This window comes from Agelaius phoeniceus, chromosome 15 (assembly GCF_051311805.1).
Source record: "Agelaius phoeniceus isolate bAgePho1 chromosome 15, bAgePho1.hap1, whole genome shotgun sequence".
Lineage (NCBI taxonomy): Eukaryota > Metazoa > Chordata > Aves > Passeriformes > Icteridae > Agelaius > Agelaius phoeniceus.
The window spans coordinates 6,952,275-6,968,021 of record NC_135279.1 but is presented as its reverse complement, the minus strand read 5'-3'; the positions used below and the strand labels follow the sequence as shown (position 1 = coordinate 6,968,021).

Here is a 15,747-nt window from a genome sequence, read left to right as displayed (position 1 = left end):
GGATGCTCTTGGACCAGACACATTCCTAGCCCAGGGAGCTGCCTGGGCCTGAGCCAGAGGGATGTCCCCAGCCCAGGACCTGCCCAGAACCTGCCAGGGCTGCTTCAGGACCCAGGCACAGGCAGTGCTGGCTCATTCCCAGGTCTGCCTGCCAAACTCTGCCTGTGCTATTTGCTGCCAGGACTTCAGGCTTTTGCCACCCAGCAGAGCTCTGGGTTAGCCCTGCTTTCCTGCTGGATTGTTGAAGATCCTAACTGTGAATGGCAGAACCTGCCTATTTCAAGCAGAGAGCTGGGTTGGTGGGGAGTATTTCACAGTACTCACTGGTCACGTAGAAGTAGATCAGCCGCTCGTCTCGACCCACTTTATTAGAGGCAATACACTTGTACATGGCTGAGACATTGGCCTCCTGGATGGCCAGTTTGCTGACTGTCTGATGGGGGAAGAGAACATGAGGAAGAGTTAGGAAGAGAACAGGGAAGAGAAGTAGAATCGCTGCTGCTCTCTGGCAGGTAGCAAAGCCCCCAATAGCTGTTGTTGCATAACCCTGGGAAAGGGTTATGCAAAACCAGACCCTTATCCTACAGCCCTTTGTGCACTTCAAGCTTTATCTGTTGGCTCTACCAATAATAATATGATTTTATTCCCAATCTCTGCATCTTTTTACGGAGCCCAGTCAGCATAGATGCCTCTCCATGGGAATAAACTTTTTATTAAGCCCTTGGGGTCACAATGGGGACAGTGCTCAGCAAGGGGGACAGTAACAGGATACAGAGCGGAGGGGATGGTTAAGCTCCTACCAAGCTTTATTTATAACAGTGGGAATAAAGGGAAAGAACACCAGGGCTTTGATTCCCTGAGCCCTCTGCAGTTAAGTGACTACTTAGTATCCCACAGGGTTCAGTGGAATTTACAGGTACTTACAGACCTGCAAGCTCTCCTTTTATTCACAAGGAGAAATCAAACCTGTGAAAATATCCCAGCCCTCATCCCTTCAGAAAGAGCTGTCATCTTTCATTGAACTCCAAGTGTACATAGACACGGTCCTAAAAGCTTCCTCCTCTCTCCCTCCAGCAAGACATGACTAAGATTGGGCAAACAGCCAGGCTGCCATCCTGGGAGCATGGACCCAGGGGATGCTGCCTCCAAACTAGCCAAGAAAAGCAGCTGGGGAATAAAGCTGCTCTCCTCCTCCTCCTGGCTCACACTGCACATGTGTGAGCTACCAAAAGTGTTACAAGCACTCCCCTTAGAGGAGACTTGCAGTTTGAGGCTTCAGTTTAAACATCAAGTTAAAAAATCCCTCTAATGAGATGGTGTTTAATATGCAAAATTAACGTGCTCCTACAGGGAAGTTTCTTTGCTTTTACATCCCATAATCCCATAGACTTTGGGAAACATTTCCGTTCTGAGGGGCAATGTATTGAGGTTGTGTTAACCAGAAGGAACAGCCATTCATTCAGTGCATACTCAACACAGCTGAAGTGACTTTATTACTGGTACTTTTGTCCATTGCCTTTTCCGTTTCTTGGGGTTATTCATACAACCAGAGTGACCCTATTGCTGGCACTTTTGTGTGCTGCCTTTCCTGTTTCTTGGGGATTTTCCTTCTAATCTGCAGTGTTATGTTTGACTTGGGGTTTCTTGATCTGACATCATCCTGCTGCCTGCAGTGCATGACTGTGCACTGCGTATCCTGTGGCTCATTCTGGCCTTTACAGATGGAATAAAAACCAGGAGGATGGTGAGAGAAGACAGGCAGAAAGGACAAGGAGAGAGAGGGAAAGCAGATTTTAGGATGTAGCATCCCACTGTGAATGGAACAGCTCTTTTCTCCCAAAGTTCTTGCACATCTGTGGGGATGCACAACCTAAGGACAGTTACAACCAAACAGATGGAATGAGAAGGACACAGCTGAGGAATAGAAGGAAGAAAATTAGGAAAATAGGGGAAGATCAGAAAGGACCAATAAAAGTGTCACATCTGTAGTGGGGGCTTCTTACCCAAGAGCTCCCACACCCCTGCTTGCGTCTCTGGGGAACATCAATCCCTTGACCTCCCTTCAGCTGCTCTGGGGGAGAATCATCTGCCTTGCCACCCTTGTGGCAGAGTGATGAACTCCCGGCCAGGCCAGGGGACGGGAAGTGCCTTTGGAGGTGTGTAGGAAAACAGGAAGTGACTTTCGGAAGCAGGGGCCCATTTGTTTGTTCTGCATCCCTCTGTGAGCGGCTGGTGCCTGACACCAGTGGGGACAGGAACCTCGTCATGGCACAGACCTGACACTCGTGGCTACCCGGGACACAGAGAGAAGCAGGCAGCAAGCAGGTCACACACTGCAGTGAGGGAGACATGTTCCTTCCAGAGGGGAAATGCTGTGATGGAGAAGTGGCTTTGTGGAGCACACATTGCTCCCACTCACAAAGCTGCAGCAGATGGATGTCAGCTTCTCCAAACCACCCTCACCCCACCAGGATGGGGACAGCTGGTTGAAATGCCCCACCAGACATATGCATCTTCCCAAGGCCAGAGATTTCCTGGTCAGTTTGTGAACTCCTGCTCTCTTGACCAGGATTCTCTGCAGGGCTTGGTTTTTATAGAACAGCTCATGCAAAATGCTCAGAAAAGGCCATGGGAGCCCCCACAGCAGCTGTCCCACCTCTTCCCTAGCTGGATGCCCTGTGTTCAGTAGCAACCCATGAAATCCCTCCTGTCAGCCAGCCCCAGTGGGGGCCTCTCTGGACTCAGGGTAATTTCTCAAAGATGTCAGCGCTCCCTCACCCTGGGGCTGCCTGGTACTGTGGAGCCCCAGGGCTGGGAACTGCCATTGATGGTTTACTTTGGAAGCAGAGGTGTGAAGCCCTCCCCAAATCTGTCTCTGCCAGGCCCCTTTCCAGGCCACTTTTCCTGGCTGATTGCAAAGGAGTCCTGTGGCCATCTCCAGCTGCCTGTCCCAGGATGGGTTTGGAATGCAGCCTCACCTTGTTCCGCCCCTCCACGAACTCCACCCAGGTGTCAATGCTCTCGATGGGGTTCACGGCGTCCTGCTGTGACACATCTTTCCAGTCCTTACACTCGGGCATCCGGTCCCTCTGGTGGCGCCTTGCTGCCCGGTGCCTGCTGTTGCTAATCCAGCAAGGGGAAAGAGGAGAGAGACAGAGAGAAGGTTAGCTGGGAAAAATACAGCAAAAGCAGCTTTGTGTCAAAGAACTGATGGCCCCATCTTATAACTCCACCAAATTTTAGGGTCTTTCAGTTATACAATTCTGATGTGCTTTATAAGGGTGCCTTACAACTACCAGTGAGGCACAAATTGTAGGTGTGAAAATTGTAGGTGTTCCGAGCAAAGTCTTCACCTGCAGGCCTGGGGCTTCATCTTTCCTTGCTAAGGGTAGAGAAAGGCAGGGGTGAAGTTGATTCATGTGTGCCATGGGCAACTCTTGATGTCATTTTGCTCAGCACCAAGGCCTTAAAGCCCTGCTGGGATGGAGAGTCAGGGCTGTCACTGGCTGGTGCTGGCCTGGAGAGCAGATGGGGCAACACCCAAGGGTGCTCCCGCTGCCCCTGATTCAATAAAAGCCAGGAGGGAGACGTCCCCAGGAAGAGGTGCTGCTGTTGTGGCACAGGAGAATGATGGTACCTCTTCAGGCTGAGACAGGTGGGTGGGGAGAAGTGGCCAAATCTGTCAGGGACCTGGGATGCTGCAGCCTGCAGGGTGCTTTTGAAATGTGGGTTGGGGTGGAATGTGGGAGGGTCTGCCCAAAAGTGTGGGTTGGGATAGAAGGGAGAGGCTTTGGTTGACAGGGAAGCAGAGGGGAGCTGAGGTCCCAGGAGCTGCAGCAAAGGTGTGTGCTGGCAGTGTAGGGCAGAGCACTTGGCAGGGCAAATAAACTGGTGAGCTGTGTAAACAACAGGAAGCTAGAAAGAAGCCTCCTGCATCCTCTGGAGTTGTGCTAGGCAGAAATATGGTGGCCTTGGGAGACAGTGCTCATAATTCATGGGCCCCTCTGCTTCCTGAGAGGGCCACAGTGCACTTGAATGCAATGGAAAACTCTGGTGTCCCTGGCTTGGCAAAAGCCTGCACAGAGCTGCAGGACCTGGCTTCCTCCAGGCACCCTGATGTCTTCCACCCTGACTGCTCTGGCTACAACTCCCCAGCATCCCTTTTCCTTCTTCCAGTGAGGCTGTCATTAAAAATGCCACTGCAGCCCTGCTGGATGCTGCCTCATCTTCCCAGGGCACAGGCAGTGGGCATGCACCCTTCCTGCCTGCCTATTGCCCTGCTGGCAAATCATTCCAGCAGCTGGCAGAGATCTGGCACTGCCCCAGGATTCAGCAATTCTTCCCCACAAGCAGCCTATGAGCACTTTTGCTTCCCAGGAGAAGAGAAAAGACAGAAAAACCACAGGGACCTCAGGGCAGGAATGGTGTGAGCCCCAGCTGCTGTCCTGGGGTCTTACCAAGGGGCTGTGATAATTCCTCCTGCAATCTGCCTCAGTTTCCCCATTAGCATAGTGATCAGTGGTTTCATTGCAGGTGCTGTGAGGTGTGGCTGGGCCATGGACATCCACTGACAGAGGCAGGTGACTGAGGATGCAGAGGATGCTGTGCAAGCTGTTGGTGTCTGGGACCAGCCAGCCTGGGCAAAACTCCCACATGGACAACAAGTGTCTCCACTTTGGCATCCCACAAGGTGCTGGGTTGTGGGTGGGAGAGCAAAAGTGAGGCACGGCTGGGGGCACAGCCATGGTCACAAGAAGCCCATAACACCACGAGGGTGGCCTAACAAGACACAAGTTGTAAGAAATGGCACTTACAGGCTGCGTCGGGAGAACATCCGACAGGGCATCCATGGCCTCCACTGCCACTGGATCACCTCTGGTGCTGGGATGCCATAGACAGTGCAGGTGAGGGCCTGGGGGCTCCTCTTGGAGTAGATACTTGGGGAAGAGGCTTCCTTCTCATGGATGCGTGGAGGAACTGCAAGGATCAGCAGAGTGACATTGTGAGCAGCTGCAGGCTCAGGCACTGCATCCCCAGGCCTGGCACAGCCCTCCCCAGGCCTGTTTATGGACAGCCTGGGCACTGCAGCTCTGGCTCTCAGGGCAGCTCAGGCCTGCAAGGCACAACAGGTCATACTTAAGCAGATTCAAGGGACATAGTTTCTCCTTTCTCTGGTGAGTGGAACTGTCTGGATGCTGCAAGGCTCAAAGCACAGGGCCACAGAGCCTGCTGGAGACACATCTACAGGCAGCAGTGCCCTTCCAGCACTTTTTTAGCTGGCATCTGTTTCCTGCATGACTGGGACGTTTCTGCTGTGGGAAAACTCCATAGGGACTTCCCACCCAGAGGAACTACTCCAGATCAAGACTTTATCTGTGAAGCAGCTGCCCTGCTCTGAAATCCACATCAGTCAGGGTCACCCTCAGCAGCATCTCCAACTGCAATTGGGAAGTGGCCCCTGAGCAATGACATATCCTGGCCAAAATGAGGGAGCCAGGAACAAAATTGTGCCATGGGGGAGGAAGAGGTGATGTAGGTACCAACTGCTTTAGGACAGCAGTGGGGATTTGGTCTTGGAGCAGCCCAAAGGCTGGGACCATGGGCTCAGCACTCTCCCCCCAGCTCCAGCCCAGGCCCCCTTACCATTGACAATTAATTGGAGGCTGATGTGCTTCTCCAGCCCTGCCAGCCTGTTCCTCAGAACCAGCGTGTAAGTCCCAGCATGCTGCTCCGACACATCCTTGATCTGCATTGAAGATTGAGATTGCTTGGGAATTAGCTTTCCATCCTTGTACCTGCAGGGAGGCAGAGAGAAAATGCAGCCATGGGGAGGAAGTGTCCCACTGGCAGCTGGGCAAAGGGTTTGCTGGTCCCCACAAGAGTGCAGCCAAGGTGCCCCTTGCTAGCACTGAGGACCTCTCTGGAGAGACCCCTGGGCCTTCCCTGGACCCAGGTTATGGGTCTGCACATTGTGTGCTATGGATGTGTGTGGGCTTGGGGGTGTTGTAGCTCTGCCTGAGCAGTGAGTGGGTGCAAAGCTCCCATCTCCAGTCAGCTCTGATGGAAGTGCAGCATGATGAGGTGCACAACCCATCCCACTACCTTGTTTCTCTGGGCAGCTGTGATTGCCACAGCAGAGGGACAAGAGGGACAGCTCCTGCAGCAACTCCACTTGGCCCCTCCAGCTGTGCAGAGCTGCCAAGCCAGGCTGTGCAGCTGAGAGCCAGGACATGGGAGAAATGGCCCCCATGGGTGGAAAAAAGTGACATTTGTGACAAACTTGGTGACAGAGGGACCTAGCAAGGAAGCCGGGCTAGGCTTCCCCATTTGACAGAGGAAAGGAGGAAAGGAGAAGGTGGCTCAAGCTAAGAAAGGTGAGTTACCACTGGAAGTCTGGTGGGGGGTAAGCCACGACTTTCACTGGCAGCTTCACAGCTTCATCTCCTGCAGTGGCTTCTATCACTGGGCCCTTCCTCCACTCCACAGTGATGAAGGGCTTCTCTGCAAGGAAAAAAGGGACCATGGAGGAGAACTCAAAAAGACAGGGGGTCACAAAGCTCTGCTGCTCTCCACTGGGCCCAACAGCAAGGACCAAGGACACAGGGGTGTCATAACAGCACAGCTGAGATCCTGGCAGCTCCTGTCTCCCTCATGGGAACCATTGGGAATGTATCTGTGAATTTCTGCTGCCAAGAAACAACCACCCAAAGCAGATGGTGCCTTGTGCACCTATAGCTGGTGCCCCTCAGGCCAGCCATGCCACAGAGGTACTGCATTTGCCATAGGGCTGCAAGATAAGTGTGCCCTGCCATTCTACTGCATTTGGGCCAGTTTGGTGTTGGCATCTCTCTACCTCCCTTTTGGGACCTTGCTGAATGTGAGTCTGCTCCCAGCATGGTGCTGGGACACAGAAGGGCTGAGGGGCTGGAGGAGGGCTGGGTTTCACTAGAGCAGGGTGGAAGGAGGTTCAGGAGCCACTCTGCCCAAGCAGTGAGGGGTTGGCTGTGCTGCAGCTGGGCTCTGGCTGTGGCCCTGCAGGGCACTGGCAGTGCCATACCGTGCACAATGACATCAGTGCTCTCCTCCAGCATCTGGGCACCATTGGTGGCAGTGCATGTGTACTTCCCCAGGTCCTGCTGGCTGACATTGTGGAGGGTCAGGATGCTGGAGAGCTCTGTGTATGTCTGCAGGGACCGGCGCTCGGACTCGATCACTGCTCGCTGTGTCTGTGGGAGATGACAGAGAGAAGGGGATGAAAGACAGCAATGGGATGAGGCTGTGTGGATGGGCCCTTCACAGCTGCGATTCCTGATGCTCAGTGCCTGCCTCTACCTGGACAGGTTTCTGCACAACTCACTGCCATCCTCAGGGGTGGAAGGGCACATGTTTTGTGTACTGACTGCCTGAGGCTGGGCTCAGATCTTAGCATAGTTTGCTCTTGTAGCCCAGGAACCAGGCTGGGAGCCCCATGAACTGAGTGATGTTCTCAAGGGACTCCCCTGTCATACCATTCCAAAAAGCCAGAGGATACAAGAGGGGGGAAAACACAGTGGGGAAGGGACCACTTTGCAGGCTCTTGGTAACAAGGGCTCTATGATTAGAATAGTTCATTTTAAACAAATCAAATTTGCTCTGGATTTGCACTGGTGAAAGTGAAGCCAATTTTTTCTCAAGAATCCCAGAGCAGTACCACCTTGGCAAGAAGGGAGCTTTCTGCCAGGAAAAGGGGTCTTCATTCTGTCTGCCTTCTGCTGCAGGAGAAAAAAAAAAAATGGGAGAACACTCTGACCCAGATGTCCAGGGCACAGCATGGTTAGGAGTATGAAGCAGAGCCCTGCCAATGATGTGAAGAGGAACAATGAAGGGTTGGGGGGGGGGGTGACTCAGAGGGTAACAGTTCAGTGCACAGGGAGCTGCTTGGCTTGCTGGTACCTGTTTGCCAGGGTAAGTCCAGTGGAAGCGGACACCAGAGTTGAACTCAGCCCACACTGTGCAGTTCAAGACCAGCTTCTCTCCCACTAGCAGCTCCATGGCTTTCTTGGGATACAGCTGGATGTCATACAGCTCACTCCCTGATGCAGAAGAGGGAATGAAAAGAGATTTCTGATCTAGTTAACTCTTTGACTCAGACTGTGCAGTTACAGGAGGTTTGGGAATGACCTCCTGCTGCAGGGTGTATCTCTGTCCAATACACAGTAGAAGAGATATAAGCACCATGCAGAGTCTATGTAGCCAGAGAGGACCATAACAATCCCACACTGGTGGACTTCAGAGCCACCCAAACTGCTCCCCTGAACCTTCCCAAATATTCACCTGCTATATGGATGATGAAGAAATTGGATTTGAAGACCTTCTTGTTGATTACAGTCTCACAGTGGACATACAATAAGTCCCTGATCAAGTGTGTGGGTACCTGCATTCCCTTCTTGTTGTCCCAGAAAGTGCTTTTCCCGTCAGGGTGAATGAAGAAATTTTGCTGGAAAAATCAACATTTTGCCAACTGAAATCAGAGGGTAACAACATTCCCACTCCACCCCTCCCAGGCTTTATGCTGGCTAACACATCCCTTTTGTGGGAAGAAATGATGCAGCCCCATGCTGTGCTGGCCTCCTGCCCTCTCCCCCTGAGGGTTTGCCATCTAGGAATCGTGGCCTCCCCTCTACCCCGAGGAGCTGCATCCTGCACCATGAGCCTCCCCGTCTGCAGAGTGGGCCAGAGACTTCCAGGAATGGAAATTTCTAGAGATAGCTAAGGAAACTGATGCTGATGTCCCAAACATCAGCCCCACCGGGATGAGTGCTGACCTTGGGTAGTGTCCTTCCCGGGCAAGGGAAAGGCCCCTGGCCCCCAGAGTGTCCCTGGAGGCCTTTGTACAATAGTAACACTCATCCTGGAAGGATGTATTTGCATTGTAAAAAAAAAAAAAAAAAGAAAAAAAATGGGGGGAAAATAGGCAAAAGCAAAAGCAAACTGATAAGACAGCTGTTTTTAGTCATGAGCCCCAGGGCTGCAGCCTCCTCCCTTGTGGGGATGCCAACCACCTAGAGGGGTGTAGATCACAGAGATGAGGCAAACAGGGGATGCTGTGGGGAAATGGGTTTAAAACAAAGTTTTGTTTTGTTTCACAAAGCTCCAGGGAAGAGAAGCAAGGTTGGCAGGAAACCCGTGGGATCTGCCCAAGGGAACTGGACAACCAGCAAATAAAACGAGGAAGCCAGTGGCTTGTATTTTCCATGGAAAATGTATCCCATGCATTTTCCTTTCCTGGCAGTGCCTGTCATGCTTCCACTCAGGCAATTACAAATGCAGAACAAATGCAATACATCTCAGTGCAGAGCGTCCCAGCAGCCGAGCTCTCACCGAGGTCAGGGTGACGTTAAGGTCTGGGATGGACACGAGACATGGCACCCAAGTGTTCTCCTTCTTGCTGATGAGGAGGGTCTCTGGCTTGTTGATAAATGGCTGTTCAAAATCTGTAAAAAAGGAGAACAACTACTAATAAGAAGAAAAAAACTGGGAAAAGGCAACCACCAATAGAAAAGGAGGCTTTCTGAATTTCCTTAACACAGCACAAGCTTTTCAGAGGGAGCGGTGTTGAGCTGTTCTGCCACATGTGACAGTCAGAGGAGACACCTGGAGCTCGGGAATGCAAAACCAGCCGGCTCCTCCGCACCAAACACGGCACCAGCGCAGCGACACTTGTGTGACATTTGGGCAGTGCGGGAAATGACCTCCCCTTTCCTGGAGCCCTCCAGGTCTCTGCCTGAGCCTGACCCTTTGTGAAAGCAGTGTGTCGTGTCCTGGGCTCGGCGCCTGCCCAGCTGGTGGCTGTGTCCCTGCACAGGGCTGGCAGTGCGACCTTCCCGGCGAGGAAGTGATCCGCGGCGCGCTGGAATGCAGATGTCATCCTGCAGCCATCCCGGCCGGCAGATAAACACGGGAGCTGAGCTTTCCAGGGCTGCCACCCCACTGCCGCCCAACTGCTGCAAGCACAAATATTGACAGGAAGAGCAAAACCACCCAGAAATAATCATTATGGAATGACTTAGCAAGGCCAGGGATGCTACACCAAACTCTGCGCAGAGCAGTGACCCGGGCTGAGCAAATGGGATGAGGATAAAACTGGAAGACACAAGGAATTGTGAGACTGCTTGGTGGCCTCAGTGACAGATGATTTATTCTGTACTATTAGCTCCTGCCTGCCCTTTTCCACAGGTTTTATGCCTCACAGGCTTCCCTGAATAGAGACTGGTTCCTAGTGCCTCGGTGCTGGTGTTGCCAGCATGTCTCCTCTGCAAATGTCCATCCAGCACATGGTCATGATTGCCTTTATTCATGGAAATTGTCCCCTGGGTGAAGGGGGCTTTAAAAGGGGGTGATGGGTCTGCATCTGGGAGACACTGGGCTGCCTCAGAGTCCTGCTAGGCAAGATTTTACAGCTTTTGGTACACTGGAATCAGACCAAAGGACCTCAGTTTTATTCACCTGTGTTTCAGCTAAACCATTGGTTTCAAGGGAGTGTAGCATGAGGACAACAGTTTGTCCAACATGAGATTCTTTCCCTCTGATACCCAACTCCTAAAGAGACCCATGTAAAGAGACAAGTCAAAGGTGAATTTGGAAACAATCCTCACTTGGGGATTCTGTTGTTCACATCACATTGTGCTCAACCCAATCCAACCCAGTACTCTCACTGTTAAGTGCATAAACCTTTCATTTCTGATCTGTAAAGCTGCTGCTTCAGTGATAGTCATGATGCAAAGGCCCCTCCGGTGTGTGGAGCACTTTTTCTATGGAGTAGGTGAAACAACCCACACTCAAGAAACTGTATTGGTCACTTCTTAGGAAAACATGGATTGCCCAGAGAGTTCTTATCTTTATTTCCTGGGGTTTTTGGCTGCCAGAGGATTGCTGACTTCTGAAACCACAGATTTGTTTCTCAGTCTGAAGATGTTCCTCATTCCTCTCCCAAACCCTGGGCATGTGAGAAGGAGGAGCTGCACAGCTGCCAGAGGTGAGAGACTATGAGGTCCCCTTCAAGCTCAGATGGCAGCCAAGAACTGATTTACTGGGCTGGTCCTGCTGCCAATGAGCTTGTGATTCATGCACTAGCTCCCCTCTCTGACAACATCACAAATTTCTTTAAGAGTGCCTTAATTGGTCGGATGGGAATAATTTAGCATCTTCTTCATTAATACAGGCTAAGCTTTATGAGATATGGGCTGTACATAGCCTGTCCTACCCTGATGAGGCATTCTGTGTCTACAGAGCTGTCTGTAGTTGTAATAAAAAACACACCTAACCAGACACATGGGAAGGAGACACATGCATGGAGAGTTCATTTGACCACTGAATTGCAGGTAAAATACAGAAGAACCCATTTTTCCAGGCAAGCACAGATATTCTGTTCCTGACAATTTCACCAAGCCCTTAACATGAGAAATGAGCTTGATGGATAAACCTGTGGTCTGATCATCCTGTCTCCAAACATCCCCAACACTTACATCAGCCCTTCCAAACTCTCCAGGGACAGTCTCACATTGCAGCCCAGTTCAGCAGGAACAGGCTTTATCTGAATGTTCTGCAATGGCTGTGCTTACCATATGCCTGCATTTTCCTGACATGTCCCTTCTCTTGCCTGAAAGCCTGCCCTGTCTTGAAAGGCAGATTCTGAGGTTTTCTAGATGCTTGATAACAGTAAGAGGGGACAGCCTGATTGGACTGAGTATGAACATGTGCTGTGCAGCCATGTGCACGGCAGTGCTGCGAGCTGCTGGCAGGATCTGCTGCACACACACTGTCCACAGGCACTGTGAGTCCCATGGGCCCTGACAGTGTGGGATTTATTGCCCCTAACCTGCACCATGTGCACTCTTTGGTAAACAGAAGAGCAGCTTCTGAGCTGCAGAGAGGCTGGAGGTGACAGACGGTGGATCAGGGGGCAAAGTGACATTTGTTGGATCACAAAGAAAATCAGTTCTTGCAAAAGCACTCCCTGCATGTAAGCTTGTGGGGTTGTACTCATTTTCAGTGTATTTAAGAAGCTCTCTGCCTCCATCCTGATACAACCCTCTAGAGTGTCTGAACACCCCTGTCCAATTCACAGATGTCTGAAATCCAGGCAGGCTCTGTCCTGTTTTAGGGTGGGCAGCATGGCCCAAAGAAAGAAGCAATTGCTCAAAGAGACTTCAATTCCTCTCCAACAGCTGCCCAGCTTTTCTGATTTGCCCCTGCATTTTTCTCTCTATAGCTACAGAGGCAAAATTGGCTTTGCCCTGGGACTTCTGAAAAATGCATCTTATATGTCATGACCTGCCTGGCTCATGACAACTGCACCAACTAATAAATGGGGGCGGAAAGAGAAATAGCTCAGCCAACTGTTTCCAGGGGACAGAGTTCATTTATCTTGCTGGAGCCTGCTGTGAGCAGTGGGGGAGACAATGGAGGAGGAACCCCTGGGACACAGAGATGCTGAGTATTGGCCCCGCAGCCACTCCCTAAGCTGAGGGTCCAGCCCCAAGCCTGGTGAACATTCCTCCTCTGCCAAAATACACCTCATAACCCTGCCTGCATGGGCAGCCCCTGCACAGTATGGAAAGGAGCATCTGGATCTGTCACTGTGGAGCAGCTCAGGCCAGCAGCAGGTCTGGGAATAGGATGCACATGGACTGTTTGTACCACTCATCCTCTCCCTCTCAGTCTCAGCTTTATGAAACACTACCACCCCTGGCCACCAGCACCTCAGGGAGCCCCAAGCTGCCCAGAAGATAACTCCTGTGCTTTTTTTAGTGCTGGAGCGTCTCTGAGGCCAGGCTCTCACTCCTTGAATTCCTGCATTCCAGCCTGACTGGAGTGATGCCCCCGGGATGGGACATAATTGAATCCCAGGCGCTGCCGCCATGGACGGATATTGGTCCCCTGCACTTGCAGAGAACCAGCCCTCAGCCCCTTCCCCAGGCTGCAGCAGCCAAGCTCTGCCCTGGGAGAGACACACTGAGATGTTTAATCTTGCAGGTATTATGTCGGTGCATTGGCTGCCCTGAGGCGCCCAGCCTGCAGGTGCACAGCACCAGCAGCTCTTACCTCTCACAAACACGTAGGTGCTGACTGCTGTGGTGCCCTCGATTTTGGCATCGATGTACTTGTAGTAGCAGCGGTAGTAACCCGTGTGGTTCGCCTGTGCCTCCGGCAGCAGCAGCACTTTGCAGTAGGGCTTCGTGCCGGTCCCCTCGCAGTCTTCCTCTTGGATTGCCCGGCCGCTGCTGGGGGCTGCTGAGGCCACCAGCTCAGTCTCCTCCTTCCCAGCAGGATCCACCTTGCCTCCTGGCCACAACCACTCCAAAGGGTGCTGGCCTCTAGACATGGGTGAAAAGCAGCATTAGCTTTGGGCTGAGCGTGGTGAAGGCGGTGGTTTTATTGCTCTGTGTGACTCTCTGCACACCTGCACCCAGCCAGCCACCAGTCTGGGGCTGAGGCTGGAGGAATGGCCATCCTCTAAGGGAAAAAACAGGCACAAGGAAATGGCAACCAGATTCCCTAAGTGCTGGGCAAGCAAAGGCTCATCCCCTTCCCCAGGGCCACCTCTCTGGCCATGCTAAGCTGTAAGATATCAGCCCACTCACAAGCAGGCCCCTCTGTCCCATGGCACTGTCCTACTGGTACGAATGCCAGGACAGGGAAACACACAGGGCCCTGGGGGAAAGGTTCCATTTATTTTCTATTCCCTCTCATTATTAAAAGGGTCCAGAACTATTAGGGAAACACATGGATGTGATGATTTCCCTTGGCTCAGTGTAGCTGCTGGCTGGGGCTCATTGTGTGATGAATGGAGTGGGAAGAAGAATGGGGGAAGGAGAGCAGACTGGAAAGAAAGCGAGAAAGAGAAAAGCAGGAGGGAGTCAGGGATAAAAGACAGCAAGGGGAAAACAAGAGGAGGCTCAGCTGACTGCCTTCTGGCCAGCTGCCAGCTGTTTCCTTTCCCTGCTGCTGTGGGAGGGCGTTCCCCTTGCTCTGCACCCTGCAGCCCCTCAAAACCACAGCTGGCCTGGGGCTGCCTCCCCTTCCCACCTCTGCAGAGACACTGGGCTGCAGACACCTCTGATGGCATGACCACAAAGCCTGCTCACCAGCAAAGACAGACAGAAAAGTCCAGGAACTCCAGAAAGCCCCAGACAGACCATGCACGTGTGTATTTATATATAGCTGAGGATCTCCAGAGCGGAGCTCGCATGTGCGCACACACGTGCCACCGTAGCTTGTTATAACTGCACTTGTTTACTACAAACAAAACAAGCTTTTATTCCACGCTGGAAGTTTCCTTCTGTGAAATCAGAGCCCCTTTCAGAGGAAGGCCTAACCCCCACTTGAAAGTTTGCCAAATAGCTGAAAGTCACTTAAGCACGTGTGAAAAAAAAAAAAAGAAACGGGGGGGGGGGGGGGGGGAGAAGCCATCAAGCCATCATAAGGGACAGCTGTGGGGTAAAAATGGCCTTTTGTCAGCACCATCAGCTCTATGAGGGGAAACTGGGTTCATCTATTATGCAAGTTGGGAATAGACGTGTTGGCACATGCAGCACCTCTGCCAGGGCAGCTCCGTGGTGGGCAGATGCTTTTAAGAACAGGCAGACTGTGACCATCACTAGACAGAAAGGGACAGCGAGGAGGAAGAGAGATAAGGTGCCATTGGAGGGCTCAATGGCTCAGATGCAACGCGGACAGGATTTCTGTCCAAGCTTGGGGGAAAGACCTGCCCCTTGTATCTTGTCTTCAGCAGCTGATTTATCTTCCCTGGATAGAGCAGACTTTGCTCTCTTCCAGCTCGCTGCAGATGAGTTTGGAGAGTTTGCTGCACTCTTCCCGTGTTGCCAAGCACAAGGGCTCTGGAGGCAGTGACAAGCCCCTGGGGACAGACAGACAGCCCCTCTTACCCAGCTCAAACTTCTGCTTTCACTAAAAATGCCGTCAGTGCCTGAGGCAGAACTGTAAGTACAGCTCTGGCAGCTTGAGTTCATGAAGCAGAGGCAAGCTTCTCCCAAGTACCAGAGTCTCATGAACACTTCAATAAAAATAAGAACTGAATTTTGAGTTTTTCCTATCCTATTCATGCACACAGAAAATAATAGTGAAACTGATCACTAAACCAGGAACACCTGGTGGCCTCTGCCACAGCTGTTGCTGCTGTGTCCACAGCCCCACTGCACTGGCACAGACCATGGGGCTGTCCCTGCTTTCAGCCCAGAGCTGAGAGCTTCAGACCAGGCATTTTTGGCACTCCACTTGCAGGAGGGTAGTTGTGAAAGTCTCCAGCGTTTCCTCTTTCTGTTTGTTTACCCACTGGGATTTTCACACATTATCAGATCCACTTGTTCCATTAACCATCAAGGCCTGCAGTAGCTGAGTGACACATATTTATATAAACATGGATGGGCCAATGCCAACCAGCCCATGGGCAGCTCAACCCAGGCATTCCTTTCAGATGTGCTTTCATTTCCTTTCGTATGTCCTTAGGCTTGGGGGGACACAGAAGGTGTGGGCATTACTATGAGTCCAAGTTTGTGTCACTGGTGCGTTAAGAGGACCAGAAGAAGGCAGGAATGAAGGCAGGCCAGGCTCACGTGGATTTATTTCTAAATCTACTCCCTGCATTTGGGGAAGGGTCCAAGCAGCAGTTTTGGACAGTTCCCTCTCTCCTATCTGCCACCTTCCAAGATTTATTCCCAAGCTGTTTTCTTTCAGCTTGGTGGTAAT

General features: G+C 51.9%; 1 protein-coding gene across 4 annotated transcripts in view; it reads right to left on the bottom strand.

The window, feature by feature from the left end:
* Positions 1 to 15,747, bottom strand: part of FLT4 (fms related receptor tyrosine kinase 4) — a 57,689-nt gene that overhangs the window by 16,742 nt on the left and 25,200 nt on the right. For all 4 annotated transcript variants that reach the window (XM_077186449.1, XM_077186447.1, XM_077186448.1 and 1 more), the window contains exons 3-12: positions 13,084 to 13,355; positions 9,361 to 9,473; positions 8,314 to 8,476; positions 7,933 to 8,072; positions 7,058 to 7,226; positions 6,384 to 6,501; positions 5,644 to 5,795; positions 4,815 to 4,977; positions 2,979 to 3,123; positions 325 to 433 (exon numbers count right to left, since the gene is read on the bottom strand). In XM_077186449.1, coding sequence (XP_077042564.1) covers positions 325 to 433; positions 2,979 to 3,123; positions 4,815 to 4,977; positions 5,644 to 5,795; positions 6,384 to 6,501; positions 7,058 to 7,226; positions 7,933 to 8,072; positions 8,314 to 8,476; positions 9,361 to 9,473; positions 13,084 to 13,355 — 1,544 coding nt within the window. The remainder of the gene's footprint in view (positions 1 to 324; positions 434 to 2,978; positions 3,124 to 4,814; positions 4,978 to 5,643; positions 5,796 to 6,383; positions 6,502 to 7,057; positions 7,227 to 7,932; positions 8,073 to 8,313; positions 8,477 to 9,360; positions 9,474 to 13,083; positions 13,356 to 15,747) is intronic.